Source organism: Myotis nattereri, assembly GCF_964212035.1.
Source record: "Myotis nattereri genome assembly, chromosome: 18".
NCBI lineage: Eukaryota > Metazoa > Chordata > Mammalia > Chiroptera > Vespertilionidae > Myotis > Myotis nattereri.
In genome coordinates, this window is record NC_138093.1 from 19,997,988 (window position 1) to 20,025,584 (window position 27,597).

Genomic DNA, 27,597 nt, shown 5'->3' on the forward strand with positions numbered 1-27,597 from the left:
TATTGAGTTTTCAGTCATTGCAGGACTGGTCAAGGACACTCTTTGTCCTTCCCTTTTAAGGAACACCTCGAGGCAAACTTCCTCCTGGTTGGATAATCAGATGAGCAGCGGTGGCCAACCTTTGAGACCTCATGGATCACCAGTGGTCTGTGGACCACCGGTTGGCGATGGCTGCTCCAAAGGTTTCCTTAAACCAGTGATCGCCAACCTTTCGGACCTCACGGACTACCAGTGGTCCACGGACCACCGGTTGGCGACCGCTGAGATGGAGGACTTGAGACTTGTATTGGTCTTCACAGGCTTTGACACACACAGGGAGGCAAAAGGCTAAGTGGAAGAGCAGGCTTCCCTGATGTCAAGGAAGCCTCTCTGGGAGGAGGTAAATGGGCTCTGAATGGTTAAAAACATGCAATCTGGGAGTAACAGTCTTATTTAAAACCAGAGGAATATCACTTGAATTTACCAAATATATCAACAGGTGTGTGAATAGTGGGAATGAGGAAGGATTCGTCATTTTATGGATTACCTGTGATATTCTTTCACAAAACAGTTAATGGATAGTTAATAATTTAGTAAGAAGCTTTGCTGAGCTAATGATGAGATGAATAAGGAAGATAAGTACACATTAAAAATATTTCCCATAAAAACTTGTTCAGAGTCTCACTTTTCATTATAGTTTTAAATTCTTAATTTTATAAAAATTTTAAAGGAATTTCATTAAATGCTATTGACTACATCACAATTCAGCAAATGTTCCCTCCAATAAAACAGGACTATGTAGCAATGCAATAGGTTTATTTGTGAACAACTTCAACTGGACTGCTATCTCAGCTACTATCCTATGGATTCTAATGCAACATAACTATATCGATGACAACTATTCAACTATCCTGACTCATTCTATACCCACAACCTCATGCCACTAAAGAAAAAATGTTACTGTGTCTGGCAAAAGACAGAGTTATTGAAGTTGAAATCCTATTCTTAACTTAGGAAGCTTTGGTATAGCTCAGACTCCACGGGATAATCCATTATATTATCTCTAAATACTTTTCCTCCACCTACAAACATACATGGCTAATAAATCAATAGCATTCTAAAGTTGTACCAGTAAAAGTTAATGTACCCTTTTCAAACTATAGTTTTAAAAAAAAAAGTTTAAACAATGACTTATCAAAACAACTGTCCAAAGACACTGCTGGGAGAAAACTGACATATAAATAAAAATGCTACCTGTCAAAAGAATTGATTTGATGATGTAAGTCTATTATTTCTTCTGTCGCTACCCCATTACACAAGACAGCTATCTTTTCCTACAAAGATTAATTATCTACATTTGCTCATTCTTTACTAAAAAAATAACTTTTTGGTTTGACTCCACTGCTATTATTTCTTACATTCTAGTTATGTTTTGTTCTTAATATAATGGGATATAAAGGACCTGTACTACTGTACAGAATATCCTTTTTATATTCTGGACTATCGAGGTTCTTTATAGTTTAAATCAATAAATTTTTAATAGGATTACTGACCAAAATATATAAAGAATACTATTATTTCTAGTAAATTTTGATTAAAAGAGAAAGACAAACATCTGCCTTTTTAAAATATGCAAGTACTTCCACATAACTGAAACTAGATATTTAAGTACAGTTCTTTTAAACACTGAGTCATTTGTTCCCAATCTTAGACAGATTTAAGCATATCTGTTCCCAAACATAAACATAATTAGGGTGTAAAATAGATTATGAAATAATTCAAGTGAACAATGAAGTTTTTAGAGAGCTTTTCAGAGCTTATCCAAAATAGATGATCTCTTATTTCACAATATAATATTTCAACTGCTTTAATTATAAATTTTAAAAAAATAAACAATGATCGGTTTGGCTAAAACAAAAACAAAGTAAAAGGTAAACAAATTAACTGAAACGTACCTGCTTGTGCAATTAAATTCAAGAGAATTGTAAGAAATCTTGCTTGTTATATAAAATTCATTTCTGCTATCCACTATCATCAGTAATTCTTAAAACAAGTGGTTTATGAAAGTTTATTGCAATGACAAATTCAATTTCATAAAATGTTTTAAATTTTAAAATACACATTTTCCTTGAAAAATAGTATTAATGGAGACTTACTTTAAACATGGAAATAAATTGTAATTTTCTTTCACACTTCAAATGTGTCAACTGTTTAAAAAAAAGTGATGTATTTAAAACAGTTATAAAATGTAATTCAGCCCTAACCGGCTTGGCTCAGTGGATAGAGTGTCGGCCTGGGGACTGAAGGGTCCCAGGTTCAATTCCGGTCAAGGGCATGTACCTTAGTTGTGGGCACATCTCCAGTGGGGGGTGTGCAGGAGGCAGCTGGTCAATGTTTCTCTCTCATCGATGTTTCTAACTCTCTATCCCTCTCTCTTCCTCTCTGTGAAAATCAATAAAATATATTTTTAAAAAAATGTAATTCAGATGTAGGAAACTGGTTATATTCTTTGTCAAAAGGGCTATCAGTCAAGTGATTAAGCAACAAGGCCACAGATCACACAGGATAGCTGATTAATGCACACTTCCAGTACAGTGTGGCACAAAGCAATGCAAAGACGTCAATATAACAAGAAGGTAATTTTGTTGCCACAGCTTGTCATATTTTTTGCAATTATAAAACAGGTATGGACAAACAAGGCAGATTCATAACCCTGAACACTAGAATCCAATTTATCAAAAATTACATAAAGTGAACACAGTTGTTAAAGGTCTAATTCATTACCATGACAATATGCCTCAAGAGACTGTGGTAACTATAACTTCGAGGAAACAAAGAAAGGTCGAGAAATTGGCCATTTTAGTGAAAAGAAGGGGGCAGATCTTTAAAGAATATAAACACAGGCAAAGGGGCAAAGGAAATTAATGTTATCCAACTTTCTCCCAAATCAATCTTTATCCTAAAACTAGTTCAAATCTTAGTTCTGTCATTTATTAGCATTGCACTGACCTTAGACAAGTTAGAAAATTTCTCTTCACCTCAATTCCTTACCTGTAGAGTGGAATTAACAGCAATGCCTTACTCCACTGGGTTTATAAAAAATTAAATGAGTCAATGAAGCACTTACAAAGTCATGTAAAATATTTACAATGGTGTCTAAAAAAAGTAATCAAATACCACATCACCAGTGTAGTGACTGATCTAGCAGCAAAGAATGCCATAATATGTAACCATATTCTTCTTATGAATTTACTAATATCTGATGACATTAATTTACAAAATTTGAGAAAACATAAAGCAAAAATATTAAATCTCTAAACTATAAGTGCAACGTATAGTAATTTTAAACATAACAATCTAGGTATGTAAAAATCAAACCAGAATCAAGAACCTAGAGCCATTGCTATTATGTAGTCAAAGTTTAAACTATGCTTTAAAACCATTCCTCTCTGGTGGCTACTCAATACCTAATTTAAGGAAAAGTGCAAAAGTGACAATACTGCTATGTGTATGAGCTCTCTATGACCTTCACTGTAAGCACTAATTTCCATACCTGGCTACTATTTAATTAGCTGAGATACTGTCAAAATGAACAAATGCTGCCACCTTGTGGATTTATGAGTGTGGTATTAACTCAAAATTACCCATAAGGGAAGAAAAATGTAAAAGCAAAGTTTCTGGTTCAGCTTTTTCTCTCAGTGAGATTCTCACTGCAATAAGTGACCAAGGGTAGATATATTTCTTACAATTTTACAGTAAGGATAATTTCTTCTACAACATAATGAAATATACCAAATTCAATGTCATCTTTAATATGTCTTACCACACTTCCCCAAAAAAATTTTTTAAAAAATCCTCACCTGAAGATATGTGTTTATTAAGTTTTAAAGAGAGAGAGAGAGAGAAACAACAATGTGAGATAAATATCAATTGGTTGCCTCCTGTATGCGTCCTGAGTGGAGATCAAACCTGCAACCTAGGTACGTGCCCTGACCGGAAATTGAACCCGCGATCTTTTGGTGTACAGGACAATGCTCCAACCAACTGAGCCACCCAGCCAGGCCCAAAAGAAATTCATTAAAGGTCCTATTTTGAGAGGAATTAAAACCCTTTAAAACACACTTATTACCAATAATGCATTTGAATGTGAGAAAGTAGGAAAAGCAAAAAAATCATTTGTTCTATGAAAGTTTCCAAGTCCCTTCAATTACTACTTAGATACTATTTTCCTTTGTTGCTACTAACTAGTCTTCATCTGTCCTGCATAATAAAGCTTGAATACTGGAAATTTTTCTTTCAGAAATGTTATTAAAAATATTGCCTAATTATACTTATATGGGATACTTTAGTCAAAATCAGAGAGACAGAAAGTAGAATGGTGGTTGTCAGGACTGGTGAATGGGGAAAACGAGGAGTTATTTTTTCAATGGGCCCCAACTTTCAGTTTTATATGTCAAGTATTAAGGAGATGGATGGTGGTGACAGTAGCACAGTATTAGTTAGGAATATATTTAATATCACTGAATAGTAACTTGTTAAGATGGCAAATTTTGTGGTATGTGTATTTACCATAATAAAAATATTTTGGAGAAAAGAGATATCACATCAAAATCTGTGGCATGCAGCCAATGCAGTGCTAGTAGGAAAATTTGTAACACAAATTGCTGGAGACAAATTCCAGCAAGACAGCAGGACTGCATCTGGGAATGACTGAAGGCATTTTCCCAAACCTGAATAGGATACATTAAATTGATTCTTGGCTGACAGACAGTTAAAGGGCATCTTAATCTACATGTTATTGCCTCCTACTAGCCAAACACCTGAACAGCCGTAGGCTAATTCCCCCATTCTGACAATGGACTCTGTACTGAAACCCTGACCCTTTGAAGTGTATATCTCTGCCTTGCCTCAGGACATACTGTGTTAATAAAAAGCATGGGGTCCTGGGATGAGGAGACCTGAGAATTTAGATCTTGGATGTTAGCTCCTTTAGCTAAGCTCCTCTGACCCCCAAATGCCTTTCAAAATTATACTTCGTCTCTGGACTCTTATTTAAAATCTACGCACAGCCTTCTCCAAATTCCTGAACCCTTCTTGATGCTGGGACAAGAACCCCGGCACAAATTATCTACAATAAAGAAACAAAAAGATAAGGGCAAATTAAACCTAAAGAAAGCAAAAAAGGCAATAAAGAGTAGAAATCGATGAACAGAGAGCAGAAAAATAGAGAGTATCAATAAACCAAGAGCTGGCTCCTGAAGAAGATAAATAAAATTAATAAACTTCTAAACCAGACTACTAAGTGAGGGGCGGGGTGGGTGAGACAAATTTCCAATACCAGGAATGAGAAAGTGAGCATCATTACAGAATTTAAAGATATTAAAAGGATAATAAAGGAATATTATAAACACTTGTTCACAAATTCAACAACCTAAGTGAAATGGACAAATTCCTTAAAAGACAAACTAAAAATATGCTCAATCAAGAAGAAATGGATATTTGGTTAGCCCTACATATATTAAAAATTAAATTTGTACTTAAAAGTTTTCCCCCAGAGAAAACTCAAGGCCAAGATTGCTTCACTGGAGAATTCTCAAATATAAGGAAGAAATAATACCAATTCTTTACAAACATGTCCAGAAAACTGAAGAAGAGGAAGCACTTATGAGGACAGCATACCTTCTCACCAAACCAGTCAAGGACATTATAAGAACACAACTGCAACCCTATGCGGTGAATACTATTAATCATCCCATTCTTGAGATGAAGAAACTAATGGCTAAAGAGACTGAAAACTGGCCTAAGACCAAAGAACTAAAAATTGGCAGGCAACTGACTTCAGAACATAAGAGTCTTAACCATAACACTATAACCGCTTCTCAAATTCAATTAAATTCTAGATACTCTTGCAAAAGGAAATAGTGGAGTGCTGCCCAGTACTTACCTAGAGACTATGCTGGAACCATTATAGAGATCACTAGCATATGACAGAGTAGCCAAAGGTCGTACTGAATTATATCGAGTAAACTTGGACAAACATTCCTGAAATTCATCCAACTGGCTTGCTGTTCGACTGTCATCTATATAAATAAAATAAAATAAAATAACTGCAACATCCAAGAGCAATAGTCACAAATTAAGAATAATATTTTAAATACAACAATTCTTCCCATTCTTGAGATGAAGAGACTGAGGGCTAAAGAGATTGAAAACTTAGCCGATCTTTCAATTTTAATAACCCTTTAAAGATTTAAAACTTAGCCAATTCATTAACAATCTACATTAAAAGGGTCCAATTTGTAGTGTTACTATTCTAAAAACAGCAAAAGGAACAAACTAGCATGAAATATCATAATGTTACTGAGATAAGGCTCCTGCTACACATTATTCTCAGGAAATTTAACAATTATAAGTAAAACATAGGTTATTGTAAAAAAAAAATCAACTGTACTACAAAGTGGTTTGAAGGTACAGTTAATTGGTTCTCAAAAAAAATCAATTATCATAAAGCGGTTTAGATGTAACAGTTAATTAGTTCTTTTCATATAGAATCCTATTATTGTGAATGATGTAATAAATACTGGGAAGGCAGTTACTTTGTTCATTTAAAATTTATTTTAATGCTAATCTATTCTTTCTCATTTTACATCAATCCCTAAGTACATAAAATTCACAAGTATTTAAGAATGTGTATTCTGCCCAGCAGACATGGCTCAGTGGTTGATCATTGATTTATGAACCAGGAGGTCACAGTTCAATTCTGGGTCAGGGCACATGACTGGGGTGCAGGCTTGATCACCAGTGTGGGGTGTGCAGGAGGCAGCCAATCAATGATTCTCTCTTATCTTTTATGTTTCTATCCCTCTCTCCCTCTTCCTTCCTCTCCGAAATTAATAAAAATATTTTTTAAAAAGTAGAATGTGTGTTCTGTTGAAGACCATAATCCTTTTCTAGGGTTGCATCATGCCATCATTAATTACATTAACACGTATTTTCAACAGAAGTAATAAAGAAAATACTAAAAATAGTCATTTCTGTATATGAAAGTATAGGAATTAAATTTTACTTATGTGGTTATAAAAAGGTAGAATTTTATTTCCTTGATTGGCTTATGAACATCCATACATACCTGCTAGCATATCACCTCTCCTGTCTTAATTACAGGTTATTTTATAAAAGTGTATCTGTATCTATTCAGTGTCTCTTTTACCTCTTCTTTTTTTTTTTTTTTTTAAAATATATTTTATTGATTTTTCAAAGAGAGGAAGGGAGAGAGATAGAGAGAGTTAGAAACATCGATGAGAGAGAAACATCAATCAGCTGCCTCTTGATGTGCCCGCAACCCAGGTACATGCCCTTGACCGGAATCGAACCCGGGACCTCTCAGTCCACAGGCTGACGCTCTATCCACTGAGCAAAACCGGTTTCGGCTCTTTTACCTCTTCTAATGCTTTATAATTTACCTCCTCTTTCAATTACAATTGAGAACCAAGGCATTAATTTCTTAATCTTGATCTTTCATTTTCATAGGTGAAAATAAAAAGTGGGGGAAGGGGATGTAGGACGGATTCCTTTGAAAATATACAAAAGAACAACCAAACTTTTAAGTACCCTAAAAGGAACTTCATATTCAGCAATATGATTAGTGTAGTCAATGTGCACATCTGACAAGATAAGCTTGAGATTCCTAAAAACTAAGGACAATGTGTAATAGGTATAATATACCGTGTTCACAAAAATAAAAATCTAATCTTCCTCTTGGTCTTCACTTATCATTCTACTTAAATCCCCAAAATAAATTAAATTGGTTTGTGATTATCTTTACCATCCCATAGCATGCCTATGCTGCTAATTAGTTAAAAATTATTAATAGCAGCCAAAACCAGTTTGGCTCAGTGGATAGAGCGTCAGCCTGCAGACTGAAAGGTCCCGGGTTCGATTTCGGTCGGGGGCATGTACCTGGGTTGCGGGCACTTCCCCAGTGGGGGATGTGCAGGAGGAAGCTGATCGATGTTTCTCTCTCATCGATGTTTCTAACTCTCTATCTCTCTCCCTTCCTCTCTGTAAAAAATCAATAAAATATATTAAAAAAAAATTATTAATAGCAATAGCCTAGCCCCGTGGTTGGCAAACTGCGGCTAGCGAGCCTCATGTGGCTCTTTGGTCCCTTGAGTGTCGCTCTTCCACAAAATACCACCTGCGGGCGCGCACGTAAAGTGCGACTGAAACTTCGTGGCCCAGGCCTAGAAGTTGGTATTTTGTGGAAGAGCCGGTATTTTGTGGAAGAGCCACACTCAAGGGGCCAAAGAGCCACATGTGGCTCGCTAGCTGTGGTTTGTCAAGCCGCAGTTTGCCAACCACTGGCCTAGGCCAATCTTTCTGATCTTTTTTTTAATGTCTGCCACTTGCCATCTGAAAGGGCTAACATGAACCTTCCTTCTGTCAATCAGAATGTAAGTCTCAAAACACTTTCAAATTAACAGCTACCTATTGCAATTTATAGACTACTAGAGGCCCGCTGCACGAAATTCGTGCACTCAGGTAGGTCCCTCAGCCCAGCCTGCACCCTCTCACAATCTGGGAGCCCTAAGGAGATGTCCGACTGACAGCTTAGGGCAATGCCATGGTGATGATGACAGCTGGGCCTAAGCCATCAGTCGGACATCCTTAGCAGTGCCGCAGAGGTGGGAGAGGTTCCTGCCACTGTTGTGCGCTTGCCAGCTGTGAGCCCGGCTCATTTTTTCCTGTGGGAGCACACTGACCACCAAGGGGCAGTTCCTATGTTGAGCGTCTGCCCTCTAGTGGTCAGGTGTGCATCACAGTAACCAGTCGTTTTGCCATTCGGTTGATTTACATATTAGCCTTTTGTAATACAGGATTATATAGGATTACAGAGGCTCAATAAAGGACTCGATTTTGAGGCAAGAAAATAAAAGTTTTCCATCTGTATATTAATTGATTGTTAATTTCAAACACAATTGTTAATTTCAAACACAAAGGAGCTTGCTTCCTCCTACTTTTCATAGGAAAAGTCCTATATAAATCTAGTATTTTTTTCCTCTACCATCAATCCTGAGGTATATTTGTCCAAAGGAACATATGCTTGAAGTAATGTGCAAATTATAACACAAACATGCCCATTCAAGAGAAAACCAAGGCCAAATTTTTAACAACTAATAAAATAGCGGACATTTGTATCCTTAGTGGCTCTCAACTTGAGCAGGTGTACTACAAATGACATGAATTAACTGAGCATCCAACTTATCACCAATCATTGTAAATTATATACCTCACTTAAAAACTGAAAAACAAAACAAAAACCCGTAGGACTGGTATTAATGGCCCAACTTAATTGGTGAGCAAAGATGCCAAGAAAAGCTAAAGATCAGAGAGCTAACAATAAGCAATAAAATATCTTATACTATCACATCCATGTCTTTGCATAAGTTATTTCCTCTACTTTGAACATGTTTTTGCTTACCTTTTTTAATTAATTAATATTAGCCTGGACTAAATACAACTCTTCAGAAATCCCTACAGCAATTATTCCCTCTTACATTTTCCCAATACCAAAGCTGGGAGAGATATTCTTCTCTCTTCTCATAATACCCTTTGCATATTTATATAACATACATTATCCCATACAATTTATCTGTTGCATTCTCCCACTACGTTTAAACTACTCCTTGACAATAAAACCCAGTTCTTACAGCTTTTCATTCTTAGCACAGGAGACAGTGCTTAGAATTTAATAAATGTTGAATAATAAAGGCAACTGAATGGAACTTGTTTTTGCTATCTACATATACATGGCTGTGTTTTTTTAACTTTATATAGTTCACTATATAAAGATTAAAAATTCCAAACACAGAAAGAGAACAAAACTAGCTATGGGAAAGCAATGGTCTCCAAGCTCTCTAAGAACCTTTACAACGCTCTGATAGCCTATGTCAAAAATACACACTTTTGCTTTATAAATAGGACTTTCCTTAAATCCAGCACAGGAAGGTAAAGATGGATCTGAAATTTAAACTTGAGATATTTTATTGGGATGATTATGTATTTAATTTGGAATGTCTGGTCACTGGGATGTATAAAAATAAAAAATATAATTAAAAGTTTAAAAATTAATGAAGTCCTGAATGTGTACCTGAGATACGAGACATCCTTGTAGAAAAGTAACATTGCTCTAAGTCTTCAAAATGAGCAGTGAGTCGTTTTCGTCTTGAAGCTAAAGTGCTGTTATACCAAGGCTGTTTCTTTGTCTAAGGTGATAACAAGAAAAGACACTTATAACTCAGAAAAAAACATACTTTCTGCACAGAATAACTAACTTCAAAAGTTCATCACATTAAAATAATTACAAATGGTAAAAACCCATAGTTCTTACACATTTTCTAATTTTTTACTTAAAGTGAAAATATAGGTTCTTAAGGCCAATTTTATAAAAAATACTAGAGGCCCAATGCACGAAATTCATGCAAGAGTGGGTCTTCCTTCTCCTGGCTGCCGGCATTGGCTTCCCTCTGGCATCTGGGACCCAAGCTTCCCTTGCAGCCCCAGCTTCGTCTGGAAGGTCATCCGGAAGGACAGACGGTCTAATTAGCATATTACGCTTTTATTATTATAGAAGACATATTCTTTCACTTCTCCAAAGTAAATAAAGATAAAATCCATTATAACTGCCATTCTAAAATTTAGAATTTTACGAATTTTAATATGTAGAAATTGTTAGAAGACAATCATCAAAAGAAAACTACTTTTGTATCATCCCTATGTTGTAGCCTTTAACCCTTTGAATAACAGGAACAGTGCTTGACTGTACAGAATATGTATTTAAGTCAAAATTGAATATGAGTAAGGGGCAGTAATATGCATGCACTAAATAGTTTGACATATATTTTAGAAAATCAGAATTAATAAAACACATATATATAGACAAAGACAACAAACCTGAAATATATTGGCATATAATTCCTATAAAAACTACAGCTGACCCTTGAACAACACAGGCTTGAACTGCACAGATTCACTTAAATGCAAATTTCCCCGCCAATAAATATTATAAATGTATTTTCTCTTTCTTATGATTTTTGTAGAATATTTTCTTTTTTCTTCCTTACTTTATTGTAAGAATATAGTATATAATATCTTATATAATAAAAGCCTATATGTTAAGTGTCCCATCGTCCGTTCAACCAATTAAAACGTAATATGCTAATGATATGCTAAGGCTGCTCAACCGCTCGCTATGACATGCACTGACCACCAGGGGGCAGACGCTCCGACTGGTAGGTTAGCTTGCTGCTGGGGTCTGGCCAATCAGGACTGAGTGAGATGAGCCGGACATGCCCTGGAGCCCTCCCACAATCCCTCCCTGGCTGACCAACCTCCCGCATCCTTCCCTGGCCCTGATTGTGCAGCAGTGGAGTCCCTCGACCTGGACTGCACCCTCTCACAATCCAGGAACTCTTGGGGATTGTCGGAGAGCCAGTTTCGGCCCAATCCCACAGGCCAGCCCAAAGGACCCCACTGGTGCATGAATTTGTGCACCAGGCCTCTAGTATATAATAACATAAAATGTGTGGTCCCCCGCATTGTTCAAGGATCAACTGTATATAATATTACCTAAACCATGTTAACTGAAAGAATAAGACAATTCTTCCACAGTGGTTATTATCGATTATGCTTGAGGCAAAGAAACAAATACAGACATAAGATACATCAGACCTTGAGAGATGACACAAGTTCACCGATAACTATGCCACAACTGCAAATGTATTAAGAAATATTAAGGCATTATTATGAATAAAACACTAACATGAACCCTTGCTCAAATTAGATGGTAGGTAACAATCATATTTTAAAGCAGTGCTTGAATCAGTAGTTCATTTTATATACATTTGATATATTTCTATGGTTTTTGTTTTTGCTTTTAAGGGCATCTTTGTATGTCTCTTGATGCATAGGTGCGAGAGTTTCTCTAGATTTTATACCTAGGAGAGGAAGTGAGGGTCATTTGGCACACACATCAATGTTTGATCTATGTATCTGCTTTTATGCTAATATCACACTCTTCTGATTACTTGTAGCTTTGTAATATCAAAGTTTCAAATCAGGAAGTGTGGCAACTCCAGCTTTGTTGTTCTTGGCTATTTTATTTTACCCCATTTGGAACTTTCATCAAAAATATGAGCCCGGTGTGCATGGCTCAGTGGCTGAGCGTCAACCTATGAACCAGGAAGTCACAGTTTGATTCCCAGTCAGGTACATTCCCAGGGTTTGGGCTCGATTCCCAGTGTGGGGCGTATAGGGGGAGCTGATCAGTCATCTTCCATTTCACCACTAATCTGCACTGACCAACCTTCACCACAGGCTAAACTCGTAATTACCTTTCAGTTGGCATTTAAATTTCTTTTGTGCTCATTTGGCTATAGCAGTCTCAGAATACATTTAATAACTTATTGGATGAATGCCATCATAATTATTATTCCTCTGAATCATTCGTTCTATCAATTAATTAAAGTCAGTTGGTCACTCTGCACACCCTTAAAAATATTCTTGAGATTTTTTTTATCCAATTGCACTAATACTTATGATAACTGGTATATTCAAGTCTATTTTTATAAAAGAGTAATATGCAAATCGACTGAATGGTGGAAGGAGCAGAATGACTACTCGACCAGTTGCTATGAGGTGCACTAACCACCTCTTGGTCCCTCCCCGCCTACCAGCAGGCTCCGATCTCTGGATGTGAATGGGGAACCAGGGGTGGGTGGCGGGGGATGCGGGTGGTGCCAGGCCAAGGCCCCCACCCTGCCGGTCACCCCACAGAGAGCGATGCGCGAAGGGTGGGGCTGGCGAGCGGGTGGGAATGGCCTACCTCTCGGTCCCTCCACCCGGCTGGCAGGTTCCAATTGCCCAATGGTGAATGGGGAACTGGGGGTGGGTGGCGGCGGGGTACGGGGCTGGCTGCTGGGGAAGATGGCCCTGATCCCAGGCCAGGCCTAGGGACTGTACTCACACATGAATTTCATGCGTTGGGTCTCTAGTAGTTCTATAATATTTTTAAATCTATTTATTTTCTTTTATTTAATATTATACATTTAAGGTTGGAATTTTATTAGCTTCAGCATTAAATTATTTTAATCTGCTCAATATTATAATAGCCAACTTCAATTATGTATTAAAACATTTTACTTTAAAAAAAAAAAGAAGCCCTGACCGGTTTGGGTCAGTGGATGGAGCGTCAGCCTGCGGACTGAAGGGTCCCAGGTTCGATTCCGATCAAGGGCATGTACCTTGGTTGCAGGCACATACCCAGTGGGGAGTGTGCAGGAGGCAGCTGATCAATGTTTCTCTCTCATCGATGTTTCTAACTCTCTATCCCTCTCCCTTCATCTCTGTAAAAAATCAATAAAAATATATTTTAAAAAATAAAAAACATTTTACTGAAGCCCGGCTGATGTGGCTCAGTGGTTGAGCATCAACCCATGAACCAGGAGGTCATGGTTCCATTCCTGGTCAAGGCACATGACTGCATTGTAGGCTCAATCCAGTATGGAGCATGAAAGAGGCAGCCGAACAATGATTCTCTCTCATTATTGATGGTTCTCTCTCCCCTTCTCCCATCCTCTCTCTGAAATCAATAAAAACATATTTTAAAACCCTCACAAAACATTTTACTGTATTTGAGCTCTTTTTGTATTTCTCTCTGTTTTTACCATCTGAAGCCTTTCCCAGCTTCTTGAGTTGAAAGCCTAGTTCATTTACTTTCATTCATTAAAAAAAAGAAGAAAACAAAAAGAATCCATTTAAGGATGTAAATTTTTGAGGACAATTCTGATCACATTTCATAAATTTTGATATTCAGTATTTTCACTAGCACTATTTTTCTAACTGTTTGTAGCAGCATCTAAAACTACTCTTTGACACAAAGGCGTTTAGGAAAGTATTTCGTTTACTCACTTCCAAGTTGTCTGTCTCTGTCTAAATAGTATTTATTTAGGGTTTGAATATAGAAAATGCAGTCAATCCATTTTTCTAAATACTACAGAAATATTATCAATTTACTAGAGGCCCAGTGCATGAAATTTGTGCACTCGGGGGTGGGGGGGTCCCCCTCAACCCAACCTGCGCCCTCTCGCAGTCCATGAGTCCTCAGGGGAGTGGGCCTAAGCCAGCAGTCGGACATCCTTAGTGCTGCCGTGGAGGCAGGAGGGGCTCCCACCACCGCTACTGCGCTCATCAGCCATGAGCTGGGCTTCTGGCTGAGCGTTGCTCCCTGTAGTAGCGCACTGACCACCAAGGGGCAGCTCTTGCATTGAGCGTCTGCCCCCTGGTGGTCAGTGAGTATCATAGTGACTGGTCGTTCCACCGTTCAGTCAGTTTGCATATTAGCCTTTTATTATATAGGACTAGAGGCCCATTCCCCTGGCTGCCGGCCCTGGTTTCCTCCAGCACCCGGGACCCAGGTCTTCGCTCCAGCCGCAGCGGAGAAGCCAGACCTCGAGGCTTCTCCACTCCAACCGCAGCAGAGAAGCCAAGCCTCTTCAGTCTTCAGTCGTCTTGTCTTCAGTCTTCGCTCTGCGCCTGCATATGCAAATTAACCACCATCTTTGTTGGGTTAATTTGCTTGCTCATCCTGATTGGCTGGTGGGCGTAGCAGAGTGACACCAATTTGCATGTTTCTCTTTTAGTGTAGATAATCCTTTCATGCAAAGTAAAAAGTGAGATAAGTGCCCATTTAACTGATCTAACTCAATGAAAAATCAAGTCTTTATAATGCATAAGAAGTCATGCACCAAGTGAAACTTTGTTATATTTTTAACTCATTTCTACTTTTCTCCCCCTTGTTCACTTCTGGACAATGTCAGGCATTCTCCTACCTCAGGGCTTATTTACTCATTATCTCTCTGCCTGGAACTTCTCAGAGTTAAGCATGTAGCTTGCTCCCTCACCTCCTCTTTGTTCAAGGATAACTTATTAGTATCTCTCCAACTAGATTGGAAACTTGGTTACTCAAGATTTTTATCTGTTTCATTTTTGTTCAACAATGCATCCCCAGAACCTAAAATAGTGCCTGATAAATAGCAGGTACTCAAAAAAATAAAAATAAAAAATCTGTTGGTTGGATAAATGCGTATTTGAAAGCATAGTCTCTGAAGCCATAATGCTTGATTTAAAAATCTCAGTTTCCTCCTCTTATTAGTGATATAACCTTGGGCAATCTCATTAACTTCTTTGTGCCCCAGTTTCCTCCTCAATAAAATAGGAAATAATAGGAATAGTACTTATCTTATAGGAAGTTCTAAGGATTAGTTAATACATGTAAAGTACTTTGAGCAGTGTCCATGAATAGCAAGTACAAAAATAAACATTACCTAGCTACTATTATTACTACTTTAATTACTTCTTGAGCTAAATTTTTAAATCACACACCCATGTTTAAGTTTTAATCAATTTTTTAAAGTTTCTTACAGTTTTGCTTTACATAAATTCCAATGGTTACATCCAAATCTGGTGTTTTCATGGTTGTTTAAGAATAGATACAAACCAATGTATAAACTTACTAGAAAAAAAGAATAAGCCAAATACATGCATGCATATGAAGATAATACAAGAAGTGCAGAGTAGTTACACAAAGGTAGTTATCTAAGTAATGGAAAAAGATGATCCAAAAGATTTTCTTTTCACTATGATAAAAATAACTACATTATTACATAAAGTGAATATACAAATGAACACGAATTTAAAAATACCTCATTTTTTCCTCTTACTAAAAGGATAATATTAAGACAATTTCTAAAATCTGAATAAGATATAGAAGTTAGATAATAACTCTATATCAATGCCAACTTCCTGAATTTTAAAATTATATTATAATCATGAGACAATATACTTGATTTGAGGAAATACACACTGAAGTATTTAGAGGCAAAGGAACATTATGTCTGTACCTTGTTCAAACAATGCACACAAAAATTATATGTGTATGTAGTAAGACAGAATGAGAATAAAACAAATGTAATCAAATATTAACATTTGGATAACCTGGATAAAGAATATAAAGGAATGCTTTTTTATCACTCTTGTAACTTTTCTCTAAGTCTAAAATTATTTCAATACAGAAACTTTTTAAAAAAAAGATCTGGCCTCAAAATTAGATTTGACAAATATCAGCATTCCTAACTCACAGATGAAGAGACTAAAGTGTCTAAATGATCATAACAATCCTATCAATTGAGGGAATATGCTAATTGACCCTCATGCAGTCACAAAGATGGAGGGGTCCACAGCCAATAAGGAGGGAATATGCTAATTTACTGCCATGACCTCAAAGATGGCGGTGCCCACAGCCACAAGATGGTGGCGCCAGATCCCCTCAGCCCGACTGGGGCAGCAGGCATGTGGCAAGGCCAAGCCGCCCCCAGGAGGGCCCACACTCCGCCTGCCTGCCTCCAGAATCCCCCAGTTCCCCCAGCCCCCTAGTCGCCCAGGGCCGGCCCGAGGTGCAGGCAAGCTTCAAATGTTGGCTGCCCAGCCGCCCAGGACCGCGCGAGGCTCAGGTAACCAGGGCTGCCCAAGGCTCCTGCTGCCAGCAGTGGCAGCAGCAGAGGTGTGATGGGGCGTCACCTTCCCTTGATCACCGGGTCATCTCCTGCCCCTGAGGGCTCCCAGACTGTGGGAGGGGGCAAGCAGGGCTGAGGGGAACCCCCCTCCAATGCATGAATTTTCATGCACCGGGCCTCTAGTTAACTAGAAAAGAGGTGAAGCTAGAGTATATTTTACTTAAACCTGTAGTTTACTTTCCACAGAAAAGTATAAGGTTTCAACTTAATGATGAGCAATTCATCAACAGATTACTTTCTTATCTCTGAGAGAAACAATATCCTAATTATCCATAATTTCCTCTTACAGTATTTAATTCTTCTCAAGGTCTGATGTTACCATTACCAGCATGTTAAAAAAATATATTTTTAACTCATCACTGATGAGCAAATAAATAGCTGATTATGCATCAGACCTATTCAAGTCCCAATCAATGTCACAGCATTCAAAACAGAAATCTTTATGACAGGACATTACAGTAAACCAATCTGATTTTACAATTCAAATTATTATATTCATAGTACCACCAAAACATATCTGTAAGTGTATAATTTACCTGAGAACTGCCACTGAAACCTGGAGGTTGGCTGTATTCTGTGGAATCAATAATACTACTGCAAAAAAAAGAGAAAAAATGTGATTTCAGTGTTTACATTATTTTATCAAGAAAAAAAGCAAAACTAAAATATGTGAATCCAACATTTATAATTTCTAAGCAAATAAAATATTTATTGCTAATAATTTAATTAGACTAAGCAAACAAAAAAATCAGCAAATATTTAAACAAGTTATCCCTTTACCCCACCACCTTAAACATGCACACCATGAAGGAATATCAATAAAAAATAATCAGAGGACAGGTGCATACACAGATGTAATTGCTTCAATTTGGTTTTCAGATGTTAATAAGTTGTTTGAAACCCCATGTACAGAAGAGTATTGGGAAAAGAGCACAAGCATGCGCTCAAAAGCGATGGTAAACAGATACTGCTGCTATGTACTAAAGAGGTATGTGTCCTTTAAAACCATTCAGTTTTGCCTAATGGCGTGGCTCAGTGATAGAGCATCCACCTGTGTGGATCAGGAGGTCACTGTTCGATATCTGGTCAGGGCACATGCCTGGGTTGCAGGCTCGATCCCCAGTGTGGGGCATGCAAGAGGCAGCTAATTGAAGATTAGCTCACTTTATCTGTTTCTATCTCTCTCTCCCTCTTGCTTCCTCTCTGAAATCAATAAAAATATATTTAAAAAATAAAAAGAAGAAACCACTCAGTTTCCTATCTACAAAGTGAGATGAGTGGGAACTAACTTATCTTTATAATATATATAGTTCCTTTCCAGGTCCAAAATGTTATAATCATCTCACATGAAAGAAAGCTATCAAAAGAATAAAATAAATGGTAGAATACCAATAATCTTTCGTTCATACCCAAAACCTACGCACCAGTTTTCTCTGCTCTGGTCAAACATAATTTGCTTTCTGAATTGGTTCTTTACATTTGGTTATATGGTCTGGGCATTCTCCTACTTAACACAAGAAAAACCTCTATAAGTCCAGACTATCTTGCCATTTCTATCTTATCACTTCATTACTTTCATTCCCTTCCTATCTTTAAACAAAATAAATTAGCTTATGAAAACTATTAGCACCTGAAAATGGCACAACATATATACCAGCCATCATAAACCAATAGTTATTTACATTTTAAAAACTCTTCTTCCTTATTTCTACTATAAAAATATTTACATTCTTGTCTACTCTAATAAATTTAAGCAATTGAGGGTATTAAAATGGTTCTCTCTGCACAAATACACATAATCATTATTTTAGGTTAGTACTCAAATAACCTCAAAGGTTATAACATAAGAGGCACTCTTTTTTTTTTTAATATATTTTATTGATTTTTTACAGAGAGGAAGGGAGAGAGATAGAGAGTTAGAAGCATCGATCCAGCTGCCTCCTGCACATCTCCCACTGGGGATGTGCCCGCAACCCAGGCACATGCCCTTGACCAGAATCGAACCCGGGACCCTTCAGTCCGCAGGCCGACGCTCTATCCACCGAGCCAAACCGGTTTCGGCAAGAGGCACTCTTAAGAGCACAAAATGGGTTTGAATTTCATCCCATACCAGCTGAATGCTCTGGGTAAATTACTAATGTCAATTTGGTCTCTAGTTTCTCTATCTATTAAATGCGTTAGACTCTTCAGAGAGATATGAGATTTAAATAAATATGTTAAGTTCTCAGTGCAATGCCAAAAAATGGTAAAAATTTAATTAATTTTACCCTCTACTAACAAAATTAGTCAGTAACATTGAACCTCACATTTAAAAAAATATAATAAATCAGATGGAACTCTCTTCACAGTAGTCTTTTTCAAAAGCAACACATATTACTAGATCTTAATTCATTGTGTTCTTAACTGTTTCTATAGTAAGACTTAATTATACAAGAAAGAGCCTTCTAAGCACTTACACTAAAAATTAAAGAATTAACACATAATGGGTTCTCTCAAAATGGGTTTCTTTTGATGAAATATAATTAATGTTCACATTCCTTGCACAGAGTGTGACAAGATCACATGCTATTTTCATTATACTCCATCCAGGGCTTATAGGGCTAAAAATAAGGATATGCCAGGCATTCAAAAATGTTACTTTTACTAATAAAATCCATTCCCCTAGCATTTGTATAAACATTAATAAAATCATGTAGCTGTGTATGTAGAGGTCAAAAGAACAGAGAAATTTCTAGATGTGATTTTTTACGGTGTTATAATTCAGATTTCTTGACCACAAATCTGAACAATGATACAGATATATTAGTGTGTATAAAAAATATTTATCTGACACAGACAACAGTATGGTGATTACTAGAGGAACAAGGGAGGTGAGGGCAGGTAGAAGAGAGTAAGCAGGGGATAAATGGTGATAGAGATTTGACTTGGAGTGGTAAACACAATATACAGATGATGTATTAGAGAACTGTACACTTGAAACCTATATAATTTTATTAACCAATGTCACCCCAATAAATTCAGTTAAAAAATATTCATCAATTTGTTGAGGTATTGATATTACAAGTTTTAAATGGTACTTTAGTAGTAATATCTGCAGTTTGAAATTTATTTTTATATCAAGTTTTACTTTTATTCACTAAGAAAATTTTATTATTGCATACAGACTGTGACAGAAGAAATCTGAAAAATAAACCTAATTCTGCCCCTTTTTTTTAATCCTCCACGAGGACATGTTTATTGAAATATGGCCTATTCATACCTCAGAATTCAGAATTGGAAGGAATTGTCAATAGCTTCATTGAGCAGTGTCAATTCCAGCTTATAACAAGAACCTAAAGAAGTTCTTTGTTTATTTGTGTTTTTTAATATATTTTATTAAAAATATATTAAATATTTTTAATATATTTTACAGAGAGGAAGGGAGAGGGATAGAGTTAGAAACATCAATGAGAGAGAAACATTGATCAGCTGCCTCCTGCATACCCCCTACTGGAGATATGCCCGCAACCAAGGTACATGCCCTTGACCGGAATCAAACCTGGGACCCTTGAGTCCGCAGGCCGACGCTCTATCCACTGAGCCAAACCAGTTAGGGCAAGAACCTAAAGAAGTTTTTTAAAAATCCTGAAATGCCTATTAATCAAATATGATTACTAAAGTTTTTAGCTAAAGTCATTTTGATTATTTTAACTCTTGAAACTGAAAGTCTATTTTTACCATATTTTAAGCAGAATAATTGATTTGCCAGCATAACTTATTTTCCATCCTACAGCTGTGGAACTATGATAGCAGGGTTCTAGGTCTGTCATATTCACAACTGTATTCCCAGTGCCTAAAACAGTGTTTTATACATGTCTGATACAATCCCAAAACTGGCTGAGTGACTAAGAATAAATTCTTCAGATATTCTAAATAAAGAAAATGTACTGTTTCAAAATGGTTTTCATAACTTGCTATATATGCCTATTACCTATCAATTTAATGAGAAATTACAGCTATAGGAAGAGTAACCTCTCTATTATTGTCAAGGAAGTTTGATTTCTGTGTTTTGTGTTTTTGTTTTAGCTCAAGTTAAAATTTCTGTAAGATTCTTGAATGATCCTCCATCGCCTATGACACCAAATTCAACACCTTCGCATAGTATAGGGTTAGAGTTAAGGTGAATATCCCATGTACTCCCAACAATAAAACAATCAACTGGTTTTACTACTTTCCCACACAATAAACTTCATTAAAATACAGCAAAACATGCTGTAGCTGGTTTGGCTCAATGGATAGAGCGTTGGCCTGCGGACTGAAGGGTCCCGAGTTCAATCCGGGTCAAGGGCACGTGTTCGGGTTGTGGGCTCGATCCTCAGTAGGGGGCGTGCAGGAGGCAGCCAATCAATGATTCTCTCTCATCATTGATGTTTCTATCTCTCTCTCCCTCCCTGAAATCAATAAAAATATATTTTTTTAAATACAACAAAACATCATTTGTGTTCAAAAGTTCTCCATGCAGGTGTAGCAGATATTTCTTAAGATATGTTTATAATCATCTAACCTTGGGGAAAAGCTACCTAAGAGATGATTCCATGAAGCTTCTAGGCAAAAGGAACAATATATGTAAAGGTAACCTAATATCCTGTTTTGAGAATTAAATTCTAATCCATAAAAATAGTAGGCAGAGTACAGGTGAGTGTAAAAGACCATGCAACAGAGCTGGATCTAAACCAATTTACATACAATGGAAAGCCACCGAAGAATTTTAAGCAGAAAAAAAAATAATCAAATTTATGACAATATGCTTTGGGGGATGGTTAAAAATCATTGCTGGACTCCATGAGATATTGAGTTTAAACAAGGCAGCAGGAAGAGAATTGACTGGATATCTTAATTATAGCTGATCACAGTATATAGAATACAAAATCCTGGAGGTAGGAAGTCCACTACTTGTCTTTCTCTCTTTTTCATTTAAATATATAATCTAATTACAAACTCAGAATCTATCATATAGAGAATTCAATGACCTTACATATAAAGAAGGTCCTTAGTATAGAAATAAAAGAATCTATAAACAGGCCTTTAAAATAATAAACCTGCTTAAAAGAAATCAGAACATTAGAGTGAGAAATAAAAATTAAAACTGTCTGGCAAATAATAAAGCTAATAATTATGAGGGAAAGTTATAATTGCAATTACAGATTATTTCTTAAAAATAAGGAAAAATCAACTATTGATAGTATAACAAGACATTCTTCTCAGCATGTTCAATTTCACATCCCAAACTTAAGGGTCATTTTCCAAGAGTATTTTAGAGCAACATCATTTTTTCCAAATGCCTTTCTCAAACTCTGAAGAATATTAAAACTACTTGTTTTAATAAAATGTCAAAACACTCTTTTGAAGAAAATATTATGTTTGACTATTTTCCCTTCTTCAACTGGTCACCAGTTTAAGTCTGCCAGAATCGCTTTTGATGATAGCTTTAAACACTAGTTTACAAATTTTTCAACAATGTTTTCATAAATTTAATGAAAGCCCTATATCTTTTATAAGATATGCTACTTTATTTTACAATACAACGACTTTTCATCTCTTCTACCATTAAAATCCTAATCCAGGCCATCATCTCCTCTCTTCTGGACTGTTGCAATGCTTCCTAACTTTCCTCCCGGCTTCCAATGGCAGGGGACTGAAAGCGACACAACTTTTCTCTAACCTCCACATGGAAACCTCAGTACACATTTTAACATCTAAACCACATCGTGCTCAAAACTCTCCCATGACTTTCAATCATATTTACACTTCATCATTTGTCACCTTAAATGCCAGCTCTTCAGAGAAGCTCGACTTCCCAAACTAAAACAGAATCTCTGCAAATCCCTAGTATGCCTAATTTTACCTCCTGAGGCTCTACTTACATGTTATCTACTACTTCGACATTATAAATTTGCTTATTTACTATCTTCCCCAACCTCCACACATATACTCCCCCAAAAGGTAAATATCATAAGGGGAGGATTTTGCCAACTAGATTCAACATCTAACAGTGTCAAGCACATCAGAAGCACATCAGAGCCAGTTACATGAATATATTATTATCTTGTTAGATGTTAATAAAAGCCATCAGTGAGAGACTGAGTAACAAAGACTGAGTAACATAGGTTTAACATTAAATCTATGAAAACACAATAGACATAAAGACATGCTACTATTAGAGGGAGAGGGGTATGATAATGGGAACTATTAGTTTATTAGTGAATATTTCGTGATATGACAACTTTTGCCTTCCTGCATGTACTAACATAGTAAACATTCCATGGACAGATCCCATGTATATTAGAAAGTGAAAGCTAAGCTTAAAAAAAACAGAAACTGAGTCATTCCCAAGAGTTTTAAATAAGCTTGGAGAAAAACAATCTGAATTACATAGCTAAAGAGACCCCTAAATAATTAGAATTCACAAGGATCTCCAGAAAATTGTTAATGGGGAAAATAGCAAATATCCCAGGAATGCCCTTTAACTAGAACATCCCCTGAACCCCTTTCCCCACATATTGTACCAAACTAGACCTACAATAGCTTTCCTAAATTGACAGGTTCTGAAGGCTCATATAATCTTTTATATTGGCATTAGACTGCATGATAACCCACGCTGTCCTAAAACTCTTTGTCTAAAAAGTTTCCATTGGCCTTGGCCTATGTGCCTCAGTGGCTTGGGCATGCACTGAAAGGTTGCAGGTTCAATTCCCAGTCAGGGCACATGCCCAGGTGGCAGGCTCATTGTCTCCCCCTCTCTCTCTAAGGAAAAAAAAAAAAATCAATAAAAAAGTCTTTAAAATAAAATAAAAAGCTTCTATTGGACCTTTACCTAAATGGATTAGCAAGTTGAAAACAGATAAAATTGCTCTTTAAGTATTTCAAGCAAAAAATTTAGGTAGTACTTATTTCATCAACTAGAATTTTAGAAGGAACCACAGATATTTTCTGTACCTCACAAATAGTGAACAAGGCCAGCCACTCAAAAACCTAGGGAAATAGTTGCAAGCTAGACAAATATAAGCCCTGCTCTAAAAGAGTATACAGAAAAGAATACTTAATTAACTTAGTAACAGAGTTATGAGAAGATGCCACAGAGATCTAAACTCACCAATCTATCTAATACACTCATTTTAAATCTGGGGAAGTGATCTACCCAAGAAAATTCAGTAAGTTATGGAAAAGCTTAAGGTTTTACTTTATTCCAAAATATTTAAAACTATCATTATTTTAAGAAATCCACCAAACCTTTAATCCAACAGTGAATTCGTAATATAACAATAGTCTACTCAGTGACTGTACCTGGCATGAAAATTCAAAGCTCTAAAGAAATAGGTGGGTAATCTGAATCTCATTTCTAGATCATGACCAAAAGTACTTTCTCTGGGATTTTGTACATTACATGGAAAAGGCTCCCAAGGACTAGTACCATATGTGCATTTTGTAACATAAATCCTATACAACTACAAGTTTGAAGTTTTATACCTGTGTGATGGTGAAGGAGCTTCAAATTGAGGCACTGTGCTATCCTCACTGACAGGAGAGTATAAGCCACTCATTTCCTGAAAGCATAATTATTTGAATTATAGTAGGTACTCCAAACATAAGATGTAAAAATTAAAATCAGATATATTATATTATTTTCCAACCCCAGGTTTTTATCAGTCACTTTTTGTATCAACATCCAACTTTCTCAAGGCTTCCTCTCCACAGAGTGCTAAAGCAAAAGTATCCTAAAAAGTTAAAAGATAAGCCTTTTCTATGATACACATTCTTTAAAAACTAGATACTCTTTAATAAATATTACTTATCACTAATAAAGCCACCAATGCAAAAAAAAAAAAGAAAAAGACAAATGTAAATATAGTTGGCCCTTGAACAACAATGGGGGTTAGGGGCACCAACCCTCAAGCACCCTATATAACTGCTATAACTTTTGACTCCTCAAAAATGTCACCAATAATAGCCTACTAGTGACCAGAAGCCTGACTGATAACATAAACAGTCATTTAACACATATTTTGTGTATCATATACTGTAGTCTTACAATAAAGTAACCTAGAGAAAAGAAACTGTTAAGAAAATCACAAGGAAGAGAAAACACGCTTATAGTATTTATTGAAAAGAAAACCCTGCATGTGAGTGGATCTGCGCTGTTCAAATCTATATTCAAGGGTCAACAGTATTTTAAATGAGATGTACAGTACATTATGTGAACAGTGAACTGGCTAACCACTGATCCAGGTAAGTACCTATAGATAATTTTAAGATAAATATGCCAGTATGGTAACTGGATCATTAGGTTCAATTCTCTGAAGTACAAAAGAACAGAATGTGTCAGTCTCTTCTTTAAAAATATCCTCCGCAAACATTAAAAAAAGTAACACTTGACTCAATTTAGCTTTGTTTAATAAAGACTTAAACTCTAAGTTTTGATCATTAACCCAGAAGAAAAGGACCCCCCTAATCAAATATTATTGCATAAATTATGCCTCTGAATCATACCAACCTGGCTTCCTTTTTATGTCCTATATTTTGATTCATAGAAATATAGCAAATTTTAAAATGCCACTAAAGATCCAGTCAAGCAGAATTTTTTCTGACTGATCCAAACTCAGTTCAATCATATAGCCAAGCAAGGGACATCAATGTAGGTTAATGCCGCATGGAAACTGAAATTCCACTGATAGTACAACTCAAGGTCAATTAACATGTATCAGCAAAAGAAAAGTATAACATCTGTGAATAATTAAAAACATACAGTACATTTAAATACAGCTAAAGATAATGAGCCTCTCAAAGATCCTCCCATGTTCCTATTAATAAACCAGCATACTATAAATTCTTAAGATTATTGGTAACATATTCTCATATCTTTTCTTTAAATTAACGCTAGTCCTAGAAAGGCACAGTAGATAGATCTAAAAAATATTTACTTAGTAAAAGAATGGAATTGTGACATCTTTTAACATTAATAATTGAGGGTTTTGTGGGAGTTAAGTTAATATGAAGGCACACAATAAAGTTGAATAATTTTTTTTCAACCTGCCCCAAAATAATTATCGTAATAAAAAGCAGTGAAAACAAATTTAGAATACATTTATCATCAAAAAAGTGATGCTTTTTCTATAAAAAATGAACTTTCAATTAAAATTAAAGCAGTGGTTCTCAACCTTCCTAATGCCGTGACCCTTTACTACAGTTCCTCATATTGTGGTGACCCCCAACCATAAAATTATTTTCGTTGCTACTTCATAACTGTAATTTTGCTACTGTTATGAAGTGTAATGTAAATATCTGATATGCAGGATGTATTTTCATTGTTATAAATTGAACATAATTAAAGCATAGTGATTAATCACAAAAACAATATGTAATTATATATGTGTTTTCCGATGGTCTTAGGCGACCCCTGTGAAAGGGTCGTTTGACCCCCAAAGGGGTCGCGACCCGCAGGTTGAGAACCGCTGAATTAAAGTAATATCTGTTACTTTTTATATAATGAAGCTCAATCCCATAAATTTAATGCAGCAATTTAAAGGAAAAGTGATAATTTCATGAAATTGAAAAATTGTCAGAGAAATTCTTGATATCTTACTTCCACTCTTTTAATATCCTCTTCCAAAACACTCAGCTCCTTCTGGATCTGTTCCAGTTGCTGCAGATAAAAGAGAAAAAAAGAAGCCTAAACCAAACCATACTTGACAGCACCAAGATTATATAATAACTTCCACATTTGAAAAATGATTTCTAGAAAAGTAAGCACTATTGGTAAATTGTAGACAAAAGGATCTATAAGTATTATGTTAAAATGTAAATGAAGGGACTTAATACATAAGAAAACAAAATGTACTTTTTAAATGTAAGAATTGACTTTGTAATAAAAAGATAAACGACAACGCAACTTACTAAAAATACAAGACACCCAAAGAACCTCATTTCAATGTCAGCAAGTAATGTCAGCATGTCACTTGTTAACCCATTTCAAAAATAAAAATTAGCCTCACAAAGCAATCCAAAATCAATCACAAGACAGCAGCTTAACATTTCCTTCTTAAAAGCTTTAAGACATAGTTAAGATGTCTTACCTTTGCTATTGTAACCTATTGCTTCATAAGCTTTTCCCATGCCATTTAAATGCAAATATTTTAATTGTTGAATCACATTCAATACATTTAACCATTCCCCTCTCACCAAGTTTTTATTGCAAACTATCATAAGTATCTGAAACTTGATTCTGAATTTCAAGTTTTATTAAGAAATTATTAAAAATGAAATTTGAAAATAAAGAGTAGGCAATTCTTCACTATATAAAACAAAACAGCCTTCCAGAAGTACAATACATTTCAAATTCTATCACCAATATATTAAGTTGCTGTCTTATTCTTAATTCAGCAAGTGGCAGAACTGGAGCTCAAATCAAGACAGCCTTCTTGCTCCAGAATTCATGCTGTACCAGGGGTGGGCAAACTTTTTGACTCGAGGGCCACAATGGGTTCTTAAACTGGACCAGAGGGCCGGAACAAAAGCATGGATGGAGTGTTTGAGTGAACTTATATAAATTCAAAGTAAACATCATTACATAAAAGGGTACGGTCTTTTTTTTTTTTTTAGTTTTATTCATTTCACGTGGGCCGGATCAGGCCCGCGGGCCATAGCTTGCCCACGGCTGTGTTAACCACTATACTATACTACTTCTTGAAAGCAGTACCTTATTATTTAACTTTCACTTCCTTAATGTTTGGTAAGGTTAAACAGTCTTTTACAGTTTATTAATATTAGGACCAGTCTCTTCTGTTATAGTACATACATGGTTGCTAATATAATTGATAACGTATTATTTAAATATTTACCAATCCTAAGCATTTTGCTAAGCCCTGGGAAGAACAGTATTTAGAAACTATAGCCCTTGCCCTCATAGAACTCAGTCTAGGGGAGATAGCAAACAAGTAACCAATTAGTTATA

The 27,597-nt window shown here is 36.1% G+C and overlaps 1 protein-coding gene across 1 annotated transcript in view; it reads right to left on the minus strand.

The window, feature by feature from the left end:
• COP1 (COP1 E3 ubiquitin ligase) overlaps nucleotides 1-27,597 on the minus strand; it is a gene marked incomplete at its 5' end in the record, with an annotated part of 104,172 nt that overhangs the window by 38,573 nt on the left and 38,002 nt on the right. The window contains 5 exons of the mRNA XM_081113215.1: nucleotides 5,924-6,059; nucleotides 10,130-10,244; nucleotides 17,147-17,204; nucleotides 24,117-24,193; nucleotides 26,230-26,289. Of these exons, the coding sequence (XP_080969341.1) occupies nucleotides 5,924-6,059; nucleotides 10,130-10,244; nucleotides 17,147-17,204; nucleotides 24,117-24,193; nucleotides 26,230-26,289 (446 nt within the window). The remainder of the gene's footprint in view (nucleotides 1-5,923; nucleotides 6,060-10,129; nucleotides 10,245-17,146; nucleotides 17,205-24,116; nucleotides 24,194-26,229; nucleotides 26,290-27,597) is intronic.